Here is a 21145-nt window from a genome sequence, read left to right on the forward strand (position 1 = left end):
GGACTGGCTTATGTGGCGCTGACGTGCGACAGCCCGCTGGCTGAGCCCTTCTTGCAATAGTGCAACGATTTGTGCTGCTTCTGAAGGTGTAGAATCCCAGGTAAAGTGTCAAAAGAAGCGGAGATGTGTATGAATCAACGTGTGAAAGCAAAAATCCGAAAACGCGTGCTTTTATAGGGGGTAAATAGGCCGCAACTCGCGACGTATCAAACAGTTCATACATGTCTTTTTCGTTACTTCTTCACATCAGCCGGGATATCTTTTTAAATACTGATGTGATTTAAATGAATTTGGTATCAATTTAAAGATAAAAGTTTAATCTTTAAAATGGTGCCACTTTTTTTGTTACTAACAAATTAGTTAGTACACAAGTTCACGTGGAAACAACTTCATGTAAGTGATTCCATAGTTTTGCTCGCGAGTGTATTAGATTTGTAAAATCAGTCATTATAAAATGTGAACACTAACAACATTCATATAATTTGTTTTTGAAATTGACTTACAGTTATCACAGAAATTCAACACTAATATCAAAAGTGAATAAATTCATATCAAAAATAAAATTAACATGGTCATAGTTAATTAATCGAATAAATGCATTCTGTAACCACATAGTGTTCATTGAATGCTGATTGATTAGATTTGAAAGTTGTATAGGCGCGAGCGCATTTCAAACGTCAACAGCTATTTTAGAAGAACTTTTGTTGCTACCTTTAAAAATTAATAAAAGTTGTCTAATAACTTGTTGATACCTTAAACTACGGAACCCTAAAAATCAAGAAAGATTTGTCTAATAAAAATATCATTGGAATCTAAAGTTTATAAGGCGGTACTGCTTGAGGTCTCTGATTGTTGTTTGTCTTCTGGATTGTCGTCTTCTGGCATATCACTAATATTGAGATCCTTGGCGGGCACAGAGATGAGAACGTGGTAAAATACTTTTTTACTTCGGAGGAATGCGTTTTTGTTGTCGAATATCACCGAGTCTGAAAAAGACGAAAAAGTGTAATTAGTAATTGTTTTTCTGGCGTTGCTGCCATCAGCAAAGTAGCATGCGAGTATGAAGTTCAGCCTATCCCTTTCGNAAAGACTGCGCGTCTTCTCCCTCTTCGAAGACTGGGATAATAAGGGTTCCTTGTCAGACTACGGAACCCTAAAAAACTGGATCATTCCACTTTCACCTGGGTGAAAAATAAGACTAACCAATGTTTTACCATGAAGGGATTCCCAGGGTCTCTTTACCTCTGTAGTTTCACCTAAATTCTAATCGGTACAAGTGTGAAAAGGTAACCTTCGCTAAAACTCCGGGATGTAGGTCGTATTTTTTCCCTGGGTCCCATGATCATGTCATAAAATCAAAAAAAATCAAAATCAAAAAATATTTATTCAGTTTAGACCACAAGTGGCACTTATGAACGTCAATAGAAAATAATAAAAAAAGAAAAAGGTAGCCCTTATGGGGCACTTTACATGTCTCCTTATCTTTTGGGCCCTACCAGCGCTTCGAGACAAACATATGGCAAGTGCTGAGAAGAAACGCCGGAACAAACTCAGTATTTGTATGGAATATACTGCACTCACAAGTGGAGGGCCCCGTGACGGGCAGCACGCCGACGTCTATGGGCCCCTCGTGCACCTTCCGCGGCCCGTGCACTGTCTCCACGTTGCCGTCCTCGTCCCGCCGCTTGATTACGAACTTTATGTCGTGGCTTTCTATCCCGAACTCCCATCTGTGAAAAATTTAGTATTTCACTTGAAGGAAGAAGTTATGCTAAGAATGACTGGTCGCAGATTTTGTTTACGAGCTATCGAAAGGAATTATGGCTTACTAGCTTTCCGCCCGCGGCTTCGCCCGCGTGGATTTTTGTCTGTCACAGAAAAACTTTATCGCGCGCGTCCCTGTTTCAAAAACCGGGATAAAAACTATCCTATGTTCTTTCCCGGGACTCAAACTATCTCTATGCCAAATTTCATCAAAATCGGTTGCGAGGTTTAAGCGGGAAAGCGTAACAGACAGACAGACAGACAGANTTAATAGAATTGTTAGCTTTCTCTTCGGAGGCTAACTGTTGTGTTATTCATAATTTCGCAAATGTATCTAAATACTAACTTCAAAACACTCTCCGGATCAGCACAGAGCAAGTCGACCGTGTGCTTGTCTCCCGTCTTGATTGTGACTCGATGGTACTCTTTCTTTGAGTCTCCGCTGGAATTCTTCGAGTAGTAGCTTTTGGATACCTTTCCACCTGGCCTGACCTGAAAGAAGTTAGATAAAATTATGAGACTTTTAGGCAATTTTTTTATGTTCCTTCAGAACTTCTTAACACTTAACCGATTTGAGAGAAATAAATTAAGTTCCACCTGCTAGATAACAATGTTTGCCAACACGCCATCATCTCTCACTGATCTTTTCCCGATCGTATAGAAAATATCAATTCAAACTTTACCTACGTCTTCTTTAATCCTACTTACTTATCGGTTAATAACTTACTCGTATATCCCTACCCTGTCTGTATCGTCGTTGACGAGTGAAAACCTCGGGAGTACCGAAAACATTATTTTTCAGGAGAGACTAAAAACCGTCCCCTGTATATTTTTACGAGGTTTTCATTGAACGCGATAGATGGCACTATAATCATCCCATTCGAATATAGGTGAGCTCAATTAAATTCCCGTGAAAGCATCAAGACAATCAGCACTTACGATGAGGCTACACCTTGGGTCCCCATTCTCGTCCACCATGGTGCCCCCGTAGTGCACCGGCAACTGGTCCTTATCCACTATGCTGAGCACCTGCGCTTGCCACTTCTTCGTGTCTGTGCCGTATATCTTGATCTTCGATATCGTGTACTCGTGCATGAACTTTTTGATCACAGAAAAAGCGAGGGCGAATACTTTTGGTGCTGAAAGAATGTTAATTATACATTTTAATTCGATCAAAAATTATGTACCTACCTATTCTAATTGAACGCCGAGAACATAAAGCAGGATATGATTCCATAACGTGGGACAAAAACTTATAAAGTAATCTGCCTCGAAAGACCATCATTGTTCTTGGGTCTATCAATATGTTGTTGTCGCTTCTTTTTCTTCTGAATTTTTAATCATTTACCTACCGTTAACTATGAAGCAAGTTTTGAGTATTTCAGGGTAGTTCGCTTCGTATATTTGCAGTAACGTAAACACCATTTCAGCAGCTGGTTTCCACGCATATTGTCGCATGTTGAATCCTTCCAGGTCGAAGAGTACCGTGACCTGAAACATTAAAGTAGATTCTTGTAAGTTTTGCTACAAAGTAAAGCCGTTACGAGAAAGTCTATACCACAATCTAGAATGTATGTGGATGTGGGTGGTTACTATCGTGATGAAGTAAGAGCGGAAACAATGAAGTGGTAAACAGTTAATTAATTGATAGTCAATTGTTATGTTTACACAATCAGTGTTGAGCTCAAATCAATGACTAGGTTCATGTAATCTATTTTCCTGTAAGTTGTTTTTTACATTCATTTCTTGAAACGGGATGCTGGTACGAGTGAAACGCCGTTAGGAAAAGCCACTTTAGTGTTCTATAATGGACGATTTATCTCCAATACCTTCAAAGCTGCAGGTCCATGAGCAAGCGCCTGCTTCCTGGCGCTGGCCAGGTAGTTCTCCAGGTGTTTGAGCACCATGCGGATGACGTCAGTCCGCGTGATCGAGTGCAGAAGCCCCCACACGTCCAGGCCCACGAATGGCACGATTATCACTGGAAGCATCATCATGTAAGTTTAAATAATTTTATTTTTATTTATCTTTTTTATTGTGTTGTGTTTAATAATGATGTGATTCTTCTCTGAGCACTTTTTGGATAATGCAAGTAGGTAGGTACTTATAATGACAGGTTTTATGAACCCGAATTCTACAGAATAAGGTGTTATTTTCAAACAAAGTTAATGGATGAAACATCTGGCATAGGATGTGCGCCGCGATAAGCGGTTATCACGCCATTTTATCGATTTTGTCCATACATTTTGACGTCGATAAAGTAGGTAGGTATGTATATCACGACGCGCATCCTACCCCAGCTGAACATGATTTTGATGTTACTACGATTTTTGCTATCTAGCGATTTATGATCACATGAATACGAGTATTTTTAAGAAGCATTTTCTTAAGAAAAGATTTGAAGAAGATTAATGGCATACCAGGAGATCCCTCTTTATCGAAGCCGGTGCTTCCACTCGGGAAGTGTTTTTCCAAGACCTCTGGTGGCTGCCAAGAGTGTAGAGTAGTATCCACCTCCCATTTCTCGCGCCATTTCATTGACTGAAAACAAATAAAATTGAGGCTAATAAACTGCCATTTTGAATAACTAGTTAGATAGAAATGCAATTATTTTTTTACTCACATCTCGAAGCATCTTTTCCGCTGCTTCTGGATCCCATTGACGAGCTGAAATTCATAGAAACGTATTAAACTGTTTTTTCAGTAACTTCATTGAAAATGTTTCAGCTTATAAGTAACTTTCGGGAATACTCAGTGAAGTTAATAAGTTACTAATTCTATCAGAGAATGAAGATAGAACTGTTAATTTTATTGTTTCGGCTTCTTAACCCATTAGAGGTCACTGTACTCAAATGGGTACAGCTATATTTTTACGTGTTAATTGCAAATCTCACAAAATTAACATGGGTTGACTTGATATTTTACGTCATTATGACACTATTAAAGTATATTGACAAAAATGACGCGGGTAGTGGGACTTTTTTTGATAAAAAGTATCAGTTGAAGTTGTGTTACTGAAACGTAGTGGAGGTAGGTGTTTAATTTTTATTTTTTTTATAACAATTACTGCTCAAAAGTTGATTTTTTTATTTAATTACTTTAGAATACATATCAGAGTAAGTTATAAAGCACAATATAATATAATATTTACATCTCAAATAAAACAAGGGTCATGTAAAAGTTACTGTACTCGGTTAGGTACAATGACAACATGCGTAAGTAAAATAATTAACTTTTTTTAAAAATAGAACCGACTTCAAATGCGTGAACACAAAAAAAACTAAAAATTAAAAATATTGCGTATAAAAAAGTTCATCCCCAATTTTCCACCCTTGGGGGTGAAATATTTTCTTCAAATTCGCATGAAACCACCCTTTTGATAATACCTATTCAACAAAAAAATAATCGTTCAAATTGATTTATAATCGGCGGAGATATTGCGTATAAAAAAGTTCATCCCCAATTTTCCACCCTTGAAGCTTGTTTTTTCTATTATTAAATTTAAATGGGACCACCCTTGAGGTATTACCTATACGCCGAAAAAAGATTTGTTCAAATCGGTTCATAATTGGCGGAGTTATCGCGTAACAAACATAGAAAAAAAAAACATACGGGTCGAATTGAGAACCTCCTCCTTTTTTGAAGTCGGTTGAAAACTGTATTTATTTTTTGCTTTTTTGTAACATTTTACAGCTCAAAAGAGCTAAAAGGGACTTGAAGAAATTATTGGAGCCATTTACAGCATAGTTATTGACGATGAATGTATTTTAGCTAATAATTGTACCACCTGATACAAATGCGTTGACTGAATAAGACGATATGGCGGCGTGTTTCATACCATAAGACGTACTAAAGGGTATTTATGAACAGAGGGGATAGTGGAAGTAAAGGCAGTTTATAGGAAGACAGCGATAATGAACCGCTGGCGTGAAAAAAAGTCGATATGTTTCCCACAAATCCCCTCTGAATCCGCACCCAATCAAAAGTCGTAATTCTTCAATCGTGAAGTCTGTGGTGATAAGTTTGCTATATTTTATGAAGGCCTCAAACTTGCACAGTATATTTTGAAAAAACAAAAAATACTGAACATATTTTTATATCCAATAGATAACTACGATGCTTCTCAATATCATTATGATATTTCTATTGGCTATATTCATAGCAGTATCCAATCAACACAATACACTTGGGATTCCTATAAAGCCCTATTTACGGGTTTTGGTACTATCTGAGTACCACAAGCTACCTCGAGAGACAGTGTATTCAAGTACTTTACTGGTCACTAGATGAAGAGATATTCTAAGTAAACAAAGTGAATTCACCCGGCTGTACACATAGTTGATGGTTTTCCTTCAAAATTGTGTTGGAAAATATCCCATAAAAACTCAAAAAGAGCTGGGGTATGTTCTCTGTCATTCAACAGTGTGTTGGCAGTATAAGAAGTCCCTTAAAACATTTTTGGTAGAAAAGGCGCAGTTTGAAAATTAGCATAGGTACTTAGGAGGTCATTGTACCCAATTGAGTACACCCCTGTAATTTCATGAAAATAACTTTTTTTCAGCATTTTCTTGTATCTTGTGTTTTTTTGCTCTGATTTCAATATGAAAATAAAGAAAATTTTGAAAATATATTTGTACTTTGTGTTTGACCTCTAATGGGTTAATTGAATTTTTCTTCCTGTTTTTAGGAGGTACCTAATTAAGATTACCTATGTAAGTAGGTACATAGATGTTTAGTAAATAGTACGTTCTAAGTTACCTACTTCGTTTTTTGCTGACGCTGCGTAAAACCGCGAACCAAAAGTTTGTAAGCCAACATTCAAAACATCGTAAATGTGAGTCATATGGTCATATGAGTTTATTCGCATTCTTCATGGACACCGCGAGGCCATTACTGTCTACGACGAATCGTAGAGTCAATTATCATCGTTTGGGAGACAGGTTTTACGACCGATTTCAACTGATTTCTTAACTTTAAAATTAAAAATATTTTAAAACCCGTTATTGTAGGTGTGACAAATGTGAATAGTTATGAGACAAGACAATTACTTTCAAGATTATTCTGAATATTATTTGCTTCTTATGTGTTTTTGTTACCTTGCTGTGTTTACAGTGATGGATTTTTTGTACCTTAGGTATTATTAATTACATATAAATGAAACTTACATAATAATACTCTACATGTCGTGTAGAATCTTAAATTAGCTTAGTGGTAGTAGGTAATTTGCACAATTTACACAACGCATTAACCTAATCTTAATATTTGATTACAAAACAATGTTATCATGGAGAGCAGTTAATAATCTCCTTAAGAACTTTATCGAAATATTAATTAGAATACGATAACGTTGCGAGATCGACTCATCTACATTCTACATTTCATTCACTCTACATTTAGGTAAGTACCTTACTCGATCGGCATGATCGACCGAAAATGATTGTTCTATCCATATCTGTGAACTCCACGAATAATGGTCAGTGGAGTTTACTCTATCAAGTGTTATTTCATCAGAGGCATGATGACTTTAACAAAAGTTAGAAAAATACCTATAAGTGAAGGTCGCTAACATTTCTCACCATTAAACTGTGTAAAACATTAGTAAATTGATTGTCGTAGTTTTGTAAGAATGTTGAAGATGATTGTTCTCTTGGAAGATAGTAAACTTAGGTAGGTGTAGAAGAACTGACCTCTAAGCCACCGTAGCAGAAAGTGGTCATTGTGCTCTGGCTTCATGATGTCTTTGACGCTCTTTCTGAACTGTAACAAAGTAAATAATCATAAAGAAAACGCAATAGGTAAATGTAGGTACCTAAATGATCAGTAGCTCTACTAAACGATCCTCAACCATCCACCGAGGTGGTTTCAAAGATAACAACATTATACCATTGCTTCGTATCCTTTTAAAGTTAATCAATAACAACATGAGCGTATTGTGGTATTGTGGTGCCTAATTACTATAGTAAAGACACAGACGATTGCACTTCAAGTGTGATGAAGTGTGTGTTACACTTTGGCATCTTATGCAGTTGAAATAACAGCTATTTTGCAATAAAATGTGGGCTGACGCTGTATGGTTACGCTTCTCCCTTGACCTTACATACATAATTACTCCAGCATACAGCGAACAAATCAAATCAGATGTATGAGAAATACCTACAAACAACAAAATGTTTAGGTAACATAGTCGGTGGAAAATTACATGAAAATTACCTAATAACTTCAAGAAAAACCTTTTTGTTTACAAACTTGGCGCAAAATCATCCTGACAGTTGCCAAGCGACAGCAAAATATTGACATAACGAAGCTACAATTTCCCGCAAACGTTTTGAGGAGAGTTTTTTACAATAACAATCACGATTGCAGCCATAAAAAGAAACTGAATTGAATCATAATTTTGTGTTTGTTTAAATTTACATCCAAAGATTACAATGACGGACGCAGATAACATTTCTACGTTTAGTGCAGATGGGGGGCAGGATACTGTGGGTCTGCCCAGGATAGTGATGGTCACAGAAGGCTCTGATACATCGGCATCTTCAGCATCATCCACGTCCGAGTCAGAGGACAACTGGGCCGACCTCATCAAGTCCTCGGAGATACCACCAGAGTACTGGCATATACAAAAACTGGTAAAGTACATGAAAGCAGGAAACCAAACCGCGACGATGGTAGCTCTGTCCTGCTTGAAAGACCACGACCTGACGATAGAGGTCAATCAAAGAGCTATTCAAGAGATAGGCGGTCTAGAGCTTTTAGTGAATTTGCTGGAAACGAGAGATCTGTGTTGTATCTTAGGTGGACTGGCTGTTCTGAAAGATATAACCCCGAATATTGAAATAAGGAAGAAAGTAACAGATTTGGGAGCGATCCCTTTGTTGGTGGGATTGTTGTCTGATCCAGCACGGGACGTGCAAATCCTGGCGGCAGAAACAATTGCTAATTTAGGGCGAATCCGTAAAAGTAGGAAGTTTTGCAGAAAATTTGGAGGGATTCCCAAACTGATCGATTTATTGGACATAAAGGAACGGTGAATAACTTGAATTTTGATATGGATAGGATTTCATAACAAAATGTATGTAGGTACACGATAGTTTTATCTTTTAGGTACTTAGTGTCTCCGCGTGAGGAGCTAAATCAAGATGAGTTACAGTTTCTAGATATAGCTCGTGCTGGAGCTAAAGCATTATGGTCAATGTCATCCTCACAAAGGAACCGCGAGGCAATGCGGAAGTACGGCATGATACCTCTTATAGCCAAAATGCTCAAAACTATTCATCTAGACGTGGCTGTTCCGGCAGTTGGACTTCTTCAAATGTGCGCGAATGAAACGTCATTCCAACTGGCTATACAAACGGAGAAAATGGTCACCGACTTGATAACGCACTTGGCCAACGATGACAAAGATCTGAAGGTAACATGTAGCAATTGTTTTGTTGGGTAACGCTGTGGTATTAACGCCGACTCTTTTATGGCACCGCTCATCATGGTTGAGTTGCACGTACCTACCTTTCCCGATTTGCTGTCACGCGATCTGAATACTTATGAATAATTTGGGTAGCTTAACAATTTCGCGGTGCGTAAACAACGTATTCACGTTTTAAACTTCCTATATGGTTACGTTATGCGTTACAGACTTACTGTAGTTTGGCGATTTACAAATGCGCAAGCGATTCTATTACGAGGGATATGATTCGTGAAGCTGGAGGTTTGGAGCTGTTGGTAGAGGCCGCGCAAGATAGCACCAATAGACCTAATAAACCTTTGTTGGCGGCGGTTACTGGAGCTCTATGGAAATGTGCCAACAGCGATGCTAGTGTAAAAAGGCTGGACAGCCTTGGAGCAGTCCCTATACTGGTCAGATTGTTGGATGACGAAAACGATGGCGTATTGACCAACGTCGCCGGGGCACTCGCAGAGTGTGCTAAATATCCACCGAATCGTGATAAAATTAGATCTGCTGGTGGCATTCCAATGCTAAGTAAGTCATTATTTTAATTAAACATTCTCTTGTGTGCAAACGCTACACAATAAGAAACAATCATGAATAATGAAATGACCCATATAAATTATGGGGTGCACTTCACAGGAAAAACATTAATCGAGTTGCATAAATAGGTACTTAGTTAGTTAGTAATTTTAATCGCGAAATTAAAGTCTTATAATCTTTATTTATTTCAGTTCATCATCTAAACAACACTTACAAGCCATTGCTGGAGAACGTGCCTCTGGTGTTAATGGAATGCGCTAAAGAACAGTTTTGCATGAACGAAATAGACGAATTGGACGGTGTGAGGCTTGTTTGGTCTTTGCTGAAGAACGACTCGAAGAAAGTTCAGACAAACGCCGCTTTGGCTTTGAGCCCTTGTGTGCAAAATGCCGCAGATTCCGGGGAGATGGTCAGATCCTTCGTAGGCGCCTTGGAGTTGACCGTGGACCTACTGGACTCCGACGACCATAACGTTTTGTCGGCAGTTTGCGCTGCAATCGCAACCATTGCAAGAGACCACGAGAATTTGGCGGTCATATCCGATCACGGTGTTGTGGGTAAACTTTCGAAACTCGGTAAGACAAATTACCGGTTTTACGTTCAATNTGTTCAATTGTCATAACTTTATTCCATTTGCGAGTATTATTACAATGTTTCATTGCAGTGAGCACAACAGATGATCACCTGAGAGCGAATCTGGGCGTGGCAATAGCGTACTGCTGCGACTGGGCACAGAACAGGCAGGAGTTTGGCAAGCGAGGCGCCATCACGCCGCTGGTCAACTACATGACGTCACGGGACCCCAACGTGCACAGGGCGACGGCACTGGCTCTCTACCACCTGTCCTTCTACTCCATCAACTGTGTCACCATGCATGCTGTTAGTAGCATCTTCTTAATCACTTTTCAACCATTCTGCATGATAATGTTTGTGCTAGTGTTATGGGTCCAAAAATATAGTTTTGATGGCATGTTTCGATTAATTATGTAGATCCTAATCAAAAAGTTATAGGAATCTGAATGTGAGGTCTTGTTAAAGCTTGAAAACGATTTAGTTGTATTAAAGTTGCGTGTGGTTAGCAGCTAGCCAAGTGTGCAATATGTGTAAGATGAATGCTGTCATACTTATACCTAGTTTACACAAATAGCACTGCCTTTCTTAATTGTTTGCGTATGCTGCATAGCACGTCATGCAATCATTGTAGGTGTTCCGTGTTACCACACGGATTTGAGTCAGGTGGCGACAATAACGTGTGAGATTACTTTCCAAAGCAGTTCTTGTATCTATTTGAACATTCAAGTTGCACCAGCGCAATAGGTCTTAAAATAGAACTTACTTTACGTCATTCGAAGATTAAGAAATTCGGATAAGTATTTAGCGTCGTTTATCTAATGTAACTAGGTATCTGTAAATGTAAGCAGACAAAGAAAACCTAAAATCTTACTTAGCGTAAATGGCATGACCTGATCTTTGACACGAAGTAAGTAAGAACAATACATAATTACTTACCTGACTAAATTCGTAAAAATATGTGGTTGAATACGAAAGTTAGGTATCCAGTTAATGTAACGGTAATATTTATTTATTTATTTATTAGGGACATCAACAGCTTACAGATTTCAATGTAACATTAGACACTTAACACTATGGAAAGCCAATAACAGATATCCACGCAGTAACTTAGTTTAAATTTTGTCTGTGTACAAACAAACATTTGTGAAGAGAAGCTGAGATAAGTTACATAATTTTATTAGTCCTATTATTAATATGTTTTGAACAATTGCGGATATCCTCAAAATAACGTTTTTTAAACGTCTGCGCAAAATATTTATGTTTCTGTGACCTCGGAGCTCGTTCACCTATCGCTAAAAACTAACTTCATTCATCAAAATCCACGAGGTTATAAAGACTGTCAGTCACTTTTGGTACTTCACAAGGGTAGAGCTCAGGCCCCTCTTTCCCAGTGGGTATTCTGGGCAGGTTACCAAGGCCCCGCGATCGAGTGGGGTGAAAATTTCTCTAATTTCCCATTTTTTGAGGAAAGGACATCCTTGATTCTTAAATGCCCAGGGCCTCTAGTAGGTTAAAGACGGCCCTGGTAGAGCTACAGGACGAAGCTAGTAATGAAAATGTGATGTTTATTATTATTCCAGGCTGGTGTAGTGCAGTTCCTGCTGGAAACCATTGGGTCCAAAGATCCGATCCTACAGGAGGCGTCAGCAGGCTGCCTCTGCAATATCCGCAAGTTGGCGCTCGCCACGGAGAAAATTAAACTGAAGCAATAATGTGAATTTATTTATATTAAAGTAGTTGGCTATCGTGACATATTGGCTTTGCTTTCGACCCATCCAGTTTGGAAGGTTTTTATTCCCACCTTCTAATTAAAAATAAATAATCAAGTAGGTAAGGCAGGTAATAAAAGAATCGGGTTTTTTCAACCAGTTTTTACAGAGTGCTCACACGGTCAAGGTGATCCAGTCGACATTGTAATAAACATGTCGTTTTATAAAATGTAAGGCTGCTAATAATATGAACTTCAAGTAAGCTCAAAACTTTTTAAAATGCTAATTTTCTGATTAGGTAGGTGTACCTACTTCTTTCAGCTATTTCAAAGCATATTAGGACATGAATTTCTTTCTTTTTAATCCTACTTAGGTACTATTAGAATTTCACTAGAAACAAGGATGTTTTACATAATTCTATTCACCGCAAGACGTGGCTAGACAGGTGACAGGGAATTTACCTAAGATTAGCTAACGAAGATGTCGCCTGCTTTTTCACACGCATACGTCATCATCTTTGCTAAATGCACAATCATATTCGCAAATATTAGCCAAAACTGCAACTTATTTGCTTGAAACCGGTTGTTTGTTCTTCGGACTTAATGGCGTGGGGTCATCGTCAGTTAACAGATTCCTTTTCCTTATAAAGTACTTATTTACCGAAAAGCTTACGAAATAGCTCTTTGTTTTGTTTGAGTTATGAATTACCAGAAACTTTTGTTTTTCCGAGTCTGGCCATGTCTCATCTTGAAAAAAAAAACCTTGGTTATGTGATGTAGAGACTTTGCGACTCTGACTGGCATCTTAATTAATTTGTGAGTGTAGATTACTTAATATAATTATGCTCTAGAAATAAGTCAGTTGGGTGTCCGAAACTAAAAGTTTTAAATTCTCTCCGGACTCTGCCTTTCCCTTTCTTTTATTTCCCTTCCCTTTTATCATCCGGCTGGAGGTTGTCCGGACATTCACTGAGTATTTGAGAAACACTTGTTCTTGCTAGTGTCGAAAACATTACACATTGCGTATCAAACCAGTAGCATTCCCCTGACCTTGTATGTGCGATGCATTTCGCAATGTTGACACAAACACACTAATAGATTATTTGCTCGTCCTTCATCGATACATTAATGACTGTTAGGAGAGTCGTTGACACCTAAATGTAGCTTTGTTTGTTGATGTGCTTAGAATAATTCAGCATAACACACAGTTGAGTTGATACAGCAATCACGACCACAAAGGGGTCTCAAGATGGTTCCTTGCGGGGAACCTGAATCAATATTTATTTCCAAAGTTACACAATTTCGATCAACTCTTTCAAACTTAATTAGCATGATGTTGACATCTGCTTCAATTTAAAATGCTTAACGTAGAGTTGCAATATGTTTAGGAGGTCATTCATCTAGTTGAGAGGCATTCACTCTTAATTTGTAAACAGATTAATCCACATGTCGGTATCTAATCTATTTGGTAGGTATAACAACTAACATTATTGTATACCAAAGTAGGAAGTAATCTAGCTAATTCTCAAAATCATAATAATTATGATTATAATATCCCGCGCTCATGATAACTGAAATCGGATTGCGGATATTTATTCGTGCTCGGGGTACTAAAACACAGAATAGCGGAAGGTAGGTACCGTTTAGTTGCTCTGTTGCTCTACCTACAGTTTAGTCTCTGATGGTCCAATATCTGTTATTATTATTATGTTTTTTTATGAATATTGCTAAAAAGTGTAATGTAACTTCTGATCAAAATTCAAAACTTGAGTAACTATTAACTCTTGGACGTTCATTCAATATTTCATAGTAACCTCGTTACAATTCGAATCGGCCATTCAACGGGCAGTTTTTGTAATCATACAATCATCAAAATCTGTAGGGCCATTGGGTTTTATCTTCTTTTTATGGTCAATAGTTTTTATTGGCGGTAAAGGTTTTGTGGTGACTACGAAATTACAAAGCGAAAGGGCGAGTCCCACATTTTTTTGGTGTTTCCACTTTGTTACGTGCGTAACATTAATATATTGAGAAGCAACATATTGCAGTCAAAATGTGCCGTGATCAACATGTCATTAAACAATTATGTAGGTACCCAGTGCTATGTACTCGTACTTTACTCAATGATGTCCAACGAATCATTTAGATTGAGATTTCTGTAACTTTTCCTTAGAGGCGACAGAATCGCTTTTAATAGTGATGCATGCATAAAAAAAAACATGTATGAAACATGTTTCAACACAACAACGCAATTATTGCAACTCTATCAGTTTTCCCAGCTCCGTTATGCAGGTTCCATTAAAACGCGATTACGGTCACTTCGCTCACTCCGATATTACGTCAATACCGCAAGATACTGAACAAATCCAAGTTTTTTTTTGTTTGGGTAGGAAAAAATTATATGCCATACTGCCTAATGATAGGGTAATAGTACTATCACAGATAATATAATACTAGTTACTATGTAGGTACGTTACGAGATGGGTTCTCGGGGCGGGGATCGAACCCGCGTTCCTCGGTGGTCCGACACGACGACACCGTTTGGCTATTGACGCCTACTAAATTAATTTCTATTTTGTGATTAAACTATGCACAAGTCGCCAGATAGTACATTAAAAACAGTTGAGGCAATAAGAAAACGAATAAGAAGTTCGGGAAATTAATTTGCCTGAGTAAAATATTTATTATTTTGTCAGAAAATATCTCTAAATAGCAGATGTGCGTCCCACTATGGAAACTGGAAAAGCTAGTTTTATTTTGGCTATTATTGGTAAAAAAACGAATTTAAATATGTCTGGCATACGAGTTTATTGCCCTCTGGTGTGGTTGACGGTCACCATGCATGGATGGTACTTTCACCGGTTTGCTGTGGACTATAGATAATGTAGTTGTTTCTAATTTGTATGACAAGAAGTTATAGGGTGGGTGTACGGAATTCAGGTGCAGCAATAGATTTGAGGGCACGCACACCTTTAGGTAGGTTACCCATTGATTTTGTCTGTTTAAGATTAAATTAGGGCGCCTTTTTTACATTACCTACACAAACAGGCTTCAGTTTGCCCAGATTAAGTAAGTAGGTACTCATAACGAAAAGTAACGCATTGATTGATTTTCTTCCAGTCAACCATTGGACGAGGCGGAAATGGTTATTGGTTTTAACGTGACGACTGTCATGTTGGTGTGTAATAATTTTTCAGTTAACTACCTACATAGTTACTTTTCAAAATATATTGTTTAATTAAGTAATTCTTAAATTTTCGGTTACGTACGAATTTATCTTCCCTCGGTGCATTAACACGGTCAAGTACACAGATATAGATATATCTATATCTGTGGTCAAGTAAGTAGGTACCTACCTATCTTTGTAATACCTACTTATTTGATTATAAATTACCTAATCAAAGCATGTAGGTATGTACAATTTTAAAGTAGGTATAGTATAGTTTAATAAAGGCAAGTGCCTAACAAGTGCAAGGTCTCAACATAAATAATATTTTGACGGCCTTTGCTTATCGCCAAACGAGATTTGTCGGATATGTTAGCTTAAATAAAGAATAACAACGAGAACGTATCACCACACTTACCTTCATCAGGGCGAATCGCTGGTCATCGTCGATCCCCACAACCGTATTGGAAACCGGAGCCATTTCACAGAACAATAGATTATTTAACACTCAGCTAAAGGAAGCGAAACACGCAAGTGGCACGCTTGGCGGTCAGCGCGCGAATGATTATACGTTCGTGTCGTGTCGGAAAAGTTGCATGATAAACAAAAACAGACTAGCGTGTGCGCGAGCGCCCCTACATTTATGCTCAAATGCAGTCTTTTCATTATCTTGCCTTGCAAGTTGCAACTAATATTAGTAAGCATAGTAGGTAATTTGCTTTAGTTCAATTTATCCTGTCCAAGAAACAAAAGTATAGAAGATAGGTGGGTATAATATTGTGTAAGTAAGTAAATAAGTCCTATTGCAAAGAAGGTAAAGTGAAAATAATAAATGCCTGCAAAAATATCCTTTATTCCTGATCACATTGTAAAATCTATAGATAAGTTAACAATAAGGTAGGTACTTCATAACGATATTGCCTAAAGAGTACAATCAAATCAAATTAAAAAATATAATCCTGCTTCTGTAACTTGATTTATCTTTGACAAATGGCTAAACCATCAAGTAGATTTGGTATTCATAAAATTACTTCATGACTGTAAAAACAACTCCGCCTCTTTCAGGTTCCTCATCATGCACCTCTTTATCACTGCCCTCCTCATCAGACTCTTCCGAATCATCGCTGTTTGCGTCTCTGTATGATCCAAAGGTTGTTGTATCTTTCGGCAGAACGGGCATTTTGATTCCAGTCCGGGCCAATAACTTCTCAGCAGCATGTTGGGCCTCAACTTCCTTCAAGTGTACATTATACTCCTTTTGCAGTTTTAAAGACTCTTCCAAAGCCAGCAACTTTGCCGGACCATGGATGGAAGGTGGAGGCGTGGCTGCAGTCACCTCCCAGTGTTTGTGCTTTTTCCTAAGAATCTCCTTTTCTGGGTTGTGCACATCTGATACAGTGGTTTTGAACGGCTTGAAGTTTCCTGTTGCCTTTTTTGATTCAGGCTTGTGCTCTGTCTTTTCAACAATATACCTCACATGTGGGATTTCTCCTATTTTAACAAGATCCTCAGTTGTTATACTTGGCTCCATTGGCTCTATCACTTTCACCTTCTTTTCATGGGCTGTGCTTTGGCTGAGTATTTGCAAAACATCTTCAGGTTCACTGTCATCATCTGAATCTAGATAAGTGTTCCTATTTGCGTCTAATTTGCCCTTCCATTCAAACTCTTGAACAGTACGATTGTCCAGCTTCATATCACTAAATAAACGACATGTTTGTTCTTCCTCTTGTTTTTCCTTTAGTGTACTAGCAATTTTGTCATGGAAAGCCTGTATTTTAGCGCCTTTGTCTGGCAGTTTGGAAACAAAAGACTTATTGCACAATAGTTTAGCTTGTCGAGACTGGAGTTCTATTAATTCTGGAATTGTTTTTGACGAAAGATCAGAGATTTTACCGTCGATTTCAGTTTTTGGCGGAGGCGGTAAAATTCCAGGGATTTTTGTGTTAATTTTTTTCATAGTTGGAATAACAGCCATTTCACTTCTATGACTAAAGAAATAACATAAATAATTTCAATTTGAGTATAATTAAAACTCAAGAATTGTAATTTGTAAGATAACAAACAAAAACACAATTTCGTGCAATTTCGTCACCACCACCACATGTCAATGTCAAACTTGACATAAGTCATTGACATCTTTTTTTTAAATTAGTACATAACCGAAGACATCCTAATTATATTATTCACCCCATCAAATAAAGCGTTGTTATAAATAAGGTAAAACCTAATGAAATATAACAGAGAGATGGGAATCAAATAAGTAAAATTATCATTGCCATTTTTATTAAAGGGCTAAAAAAAGTATAACAGGAGCATGTTCCATTTCGTTTAAAATTGATATTTCGCAATGTTAGTTTTTTACTTGGTTTAAGTCTATGTTAAAGTGGCGCTGGCGTTGGCGTTGTAGTTGAATTCAACGATGATTGATGAAGGTCAAACACAAACAAAAGAACTCTCCCTTAAAAAAAAGTAAAAAATTCAAAATGACAGCTTTGTTTTTGTGAGCATACTCTCTAATCTGTGTTTGTGAGTGGTATTTTTATTTGCGAGCGAGAGCGTTTTCGGTATGAACATTCTGTTCTGGATGAAAAATACGTGAAAAAATCGCACTGTGTAAAAGGAGAAATACTTTAACAATGGAGGACGCCACGGTTTGTGTTATTTTATTTAAATAAAATCTATTTTTATTGACTCCGGGATTGTATACAATATCCTCGGAAAATCATTTAATTACCACTTGGTTCTCTCTATTTTAGGTCCCTTTGCATTTGGAACCTATGCAGCAGAGTGAGGTGTGCGAAAAGAGGCTTTGGATTGGCAACCTGGACACCAGAGTTAATGAGTATGACTATTTTTACAAAATTTGTCCTAAACGACCCCATTACCTTAAAAGTTCAAGCTCTAGTTTTTTTTATTGATTTATTACCTGCTTTTTCACATGTGTTCATGTAGATATGTTATTGTGTTACAACTGCCTTGTCTAATTAACTCCATTTATTTTCATTACCGGTATCAATTACTGAAAATGGTCCGTGTGTATGGGAACATCGAAAAGTTTGACATGCTGTTTCATCGGAGTGGACCCAACACGGGTCAGCCCCGGGGATTCGCCTTTGTTACGTACAAGCTTAGGCAAGATGCAATTCAAGCCATGAACTCATTGAACGGACAGCTATTAGGCTGCAAAAGAATCTGTGTCAAATTCGCAAAGAATACTTCGGTAAGTTTGTTTGTATTGTTTGTTTCAACTGTCCTAACAAACCCTATCAAGATTGCAATGTTAATAATTAGAAGATTCAATAGTGTTAGTTGTGGCAATCAATTTCTTCTTTCTAAATCATATAATAACTGTTTTAGTCATCAAAAACATTACATCATTTTTTTATTTCAGGATGACCAGGACAAACCAAAACCAGAGTTGGGTATAGCGGCTTTAGCTGGTGCTAAGCCGGAGTTAAAACTAAGCAAAAAGACAGCCATCCAGTCTATTGAGGCCAAGCTGAAGATGATGGAGAACATGAAACCAGGCGATGACTTTGTAGTCAACAAGCTGGCAGCCAATGAGACCCCAATCATTGCTCAGTATCAGTCAAAACAGCACCAGCCCCCCAATAAAACCATCAGCTCGTTTAGAAGAAGACACCCCTATCATAAAAAAAGATAATCTTTTTTTTTAGATTATTACATCGCCTTTGTAAATCAGGTAAAGGAAATATTTAAGGGCACATGAAAACAATTACTGTGTTTCATATTTCTGCTTATTGAGTAAGCAAATNAGGCAAATGTTTGTTAAATTGTGGTATTTTATTTTGTTAGGTTTATTGACAAAATATTGCAATATGTAAACAACTTATAGCTTTTATAGCAAACTTTTCTAAAATGTTAGTTATAAGTACACTTGTCTACCCTGAAAAATTTACTAGTTAAAATTGAGGTGAGAATTTTGTGAATTTTTGCATCCCTGAAAGATCTTTGATATTACCACTGTATTATGATAATAATTATTATTAGTAAAAGTTATAGCGCATTGTTTCATACTAGCAGTATGAATATTGCAAGTTGTTTAATCATATTTCTATTGCTTGCTTGATGCTACATTAGTGATAGAATAATTGAATATCAGTAAATTCCTCGTTCGTTCGTTCGTTTCAGCCGAAAGACGTCCACTGCTGGACAAAGGCCTCCCCCAAGGATTTCCACAAAGACCGGTCCTGCGCCGCTTGCATCCAGGTAAATTCCTATCTACTCCAAATTAATTTTATCAGAAAATATTGCAGAACATGTATCTATCTGTGCTACCTATCAAGAAAAATACTCAATACTGGTTTTAATTCTGAATTTAATCTATTCATGTTAGTAAAGCTATCCAATACTTAATGCAAAATCGGTTTAATACTTTTAGTATGTATAATATACCTATTAGTTTTTTATTCAGTATTAATATATTCTTAGTTTATAAGAAACTTTGTGGTCTTAACGTCTCCCTAAATACCATCTAAGTGTTCATTAATGTATGACCATGATTTGTCAAATAAAATGCTACCAGTTTTGCAACAGTGTATATGTTACGGTTAATGTGATAAATTGAAAATTATTAATAATAACCGGTTATTATGAATAATTCCCGACAGTCGCGGTGAAAGTGATAAATTAATCACATTTAACAGTGATTATTTAATAATTCAACCTTAGTACTAACAAATTTCATAAAAGAGAACAACATCTTGTGTACGTGCTCGTGTACAGCCAAACTTTTGAACGTTTTGATATCATATATTAGTATAATTTGGCATAATGAGTTTGGAATGTTTTTTGCATAATATTACTTTTCCATGATGCCTATAACATAATGTTTTGATTTAAAGTGAAAAATAGGTTAAGGTGCGGCGGGGGTGGCCCTTGGGCCACCCCTAAGCCGCCTATTTAGTTTTATACACACATAAATGACCTCATATTAATCACATTTACCAAATCATGCGGTAATTATTCATAATAACCGGCGATTATTCATAATTTTCACATTTATCACTTTGACCGTAACATATATTTTTATATTAATCTCATTTCATAAATAAACACATATTTTAAAACTAATTTGTTCTAATGCTGACAGGTGCAGTAAGTTATGAATAATATTTTGTGATGGATGGATTAAAAATAAACTTTGGTAGATAAAATCTCACAATATGGTGTATTAAAAAATATTATTTAAGGTTTTGTGATTTATTAGGTCAAGATTGTTTCAACAAATTAATTTCAATATTAGTTGAATAAAAATTAATTATGTTGTGTTGTGTGTGTATGTGCATAGGCATAGGAATTTATATATATGTTACAGGAAATGTATGAATTCTAGGAATTGTATACTATTCCTAGGAAATGTATACAATTCCGAAGCTATTTAGGAAATGTATAAAATATTGCTTCAGAGATTTTTTAATACGCACATATCCTAGGAAATGTATACTTTTCCTAGGAATTTTATAGAATTCCAATATTGTATTAGGAAATGTATAAAATTAAGCGGCTCAAGCGCGGTCGTGTGATCGGGTGCCCCTCGGTACGCCTAAAATTTCATTTAGCCAAACCACATTGGCCGATAGGTACTTTTAACTCATAATTACTTATTATTGTTTAGCTTGACAGTTGTTTTCGCACTATTATACTTTGATCGAAAAAAATATTTGCCTAAAATTTATTGGCATACCTTGCTTTCGGCATCACGCATGTTACGCTGAAGTATTGGAAATGCCTAATTTTAACATCTCTTTTATTAAACTATTATTGGCATGAAGGTTTTAGTACTCCTGTAGCTGGATAACAAAGTCTCCGTTAGGTTAGGTTAGACTTGAGACCTTACACATACACAGCTGCCGCGGCGCGGTAGCGCCATTTAAGTTTCGGAGAACCAAAAGTGGCGTAATAAAAATGATTTTGTAAAAAA

The 21145-nt window shown here is 37.0% G+C and overlaps 4 protein-coding genes and 1 long non-coding RNA gene across 5 annotated transcripts; 3 read left to right on the plus strand and 2 right to left on the minus strand.

Annotated features, from left to right (window-relative positions):
* Positions 1 to 496: 496 nt before the first annotated feature.
* Positions 497 to 15842, minus strand: LOC114362436 (SEC14-like protein 2). The gene is made up of 10 exons (XM_028317849.1): positions 15617 to 15842; positions 7452 to 7521; positions 4388 to 4431; positions 4185 to 4305; positions 3594 to 3745; positions 3117 to 3255; positions 2704 to 2903; positions 2111 to 2256; positions 1582 to 1730; positions 497 to 986 (listed from the first exon to the last, which is right to left on the minus strand). The coding sequence occupies exons 1-10, from the start codon at positions 15677 to 15679 to the stop codon at positions 820 to 822; spliced, it is 1251 nt and encodes a 416-aa protein (XP_028173650.1). The 5' UTR covers positions 15680 to 15842; the 3' UTR covers positions 497 to 819.
* gudu (Armadillo repeat-containing protein gudu) lies at positions 8193 to 12065 on the plus strand. Its single transcript, XM_028317848.1, has 6 exons — positions 8193 to 8791; positions 8869 to 9175; positions 9397 to 9742; positions 9943 to 10326; positions 10416 to 10630; positions 11905 to 12065. The coding sequence occupies exons 1-6, from the start codon at positions 8193 to 8195 to the stop codon at positions 12034 to 12036; spliced, it is 1983 nt and encodes a 660-aa protein (XP_028173649.1). The 3' UTR covers positions 12037 to 12065.
* Positions 15843 to 16222: 380 nt separating the features above from the next.
* On the minus strand, positions 16223 to 17290 carry Polr2M (RNA polymerase II subunit M). Its single transcript, XM_028317855.1, has one exon. It carries the CDS (start codon positions 17174 to 17176, stop codon positions 16226 to 16228), a length of 951 nt encoding a protein of 316 aa, XP_028173656.1. The 5' UTR covers positions 17177 to 17290; the 3' UTR covers positions 16223 to 16225.
* A 411-nt stretch (positions 17291 to 17701) lies between these two features.
* Positions 17702 to 18928, plus strand: LOC114362432 (probable RNA-binding protein 18). Its single transcript, XM_028317846.1, has 4 exons — positions 17702 to 17852; positions 17958 to 18043; positions 18211 to 18421; positions 18593 to 18928. Exons 1-4 carry the CDS (start codon positions 17838 to 17840, stop codon positions 18863 to 18865), a joined length of 585 nt encoding a protein of 194 aa, XP_028173647.1. The 5' UTR covers positions 17702 to 17837; the 3' UTR covers positions 18866 to 18928.
* A 55-nt stretch (positions 18929 to 18983) lies between these two features.
* Positions 18984 to 19660, plus strand: LOC114362434 (uncharacterized). Its single transcript, XR_003656674.1, has 2 exons — positions 18984 to 19323; positions 19432 to 19660. It is a non-coding gene; the product is annotated as an uncharacterized LOC114362434 (long non-coding RNA).
* Positions 19661 to 21145: the final 1485 nt, after the last annotated feature.

Source organism: Ostrinia furnacalis, unplaced genomic scaffold, assembly GCF_004193835.3.
Source record: "Ostrinia furnacalis isolate ACB-3 unplaced genomic scaffold, ASM419383v2 OfSCF6505, whole genome shotgun sequence".
NCBI classification, from domain to species: domain Eukaryota; kingdom Metazoa; phylum Arthropoda; class Insecta; order Lepidoptera; family Crambidae; genus Ostrinia; species Ostrinia furnacalis.

Excerpts from the sequence above, each read along its gene's own strand:
- gudu (XM_028317848.1), top strand. The coding sequence starts at position 8,193 with ATGACGGACGCAGATAACATTTCTACGTTTAGTGCAGATGGGGGGCAG. Across the intron at positions 9,176-9,396 it reads ACGATGACAAAGATCTGAAG|ACTTACTGTAGTTTGGCGAT; the intron begins GTAACATGTAGC and ends TATGCGTTACAG. Across the intron at positions 9,743-9,942 it reads TGGTGGCATTCCAATGCTAA|TTCATCATCTAAACAACACT; the intron begins GTAAGTCATTAT and ends TATTTATTTCAG.
- LOC114362436 (XM_028317849.1), bottom strand. The coding sequence starts at position 15,679 with ATGGCTCCGGTTTCCAATACGGTTGTGGGGATCGACGATGACCAGCGA. Across the intron at positions 2,257-2,703 it reads ACCCAAGGTGTAGCCTCATC|GTCAGGCCAGGTGGAAAGGT; the intron begins GTAAGTGCTGAT and ends AACTTCTTTCAG. Across the intron at positions 987-1,581 it reads CGTCACGGGGCCCTCCACTT|ACTCGGTGATATTCGACAAC; the intron begins GTGAGTGCAGTA and ends CGTCTTTTTCAG.
- Polr2M (XM_028317855.1), bottom strand. The coding sequence starts at position 17,176 with ATGGCTGTTATTCCAACTATGAAAAAAATTAACACAAAAATCCCTGGA.
- LOC114362432 (XM_028317846.1), top strand. Across the intron at positions 18,044-18,210 it reads CTGGACACCAGAGTTAATGA|GTATCAATTACTGAAAATGG; the intron begins GTATGACTATTT and ends TTTTCATTACCG. Across the intron at positions 18,422-18,592 it reads AATTCGCAAAGAATACTTCG|GATGACCAGGACAAACCAAA; the intron begins GTAAGTTTGTTT and ends TTTTTATTTCAG.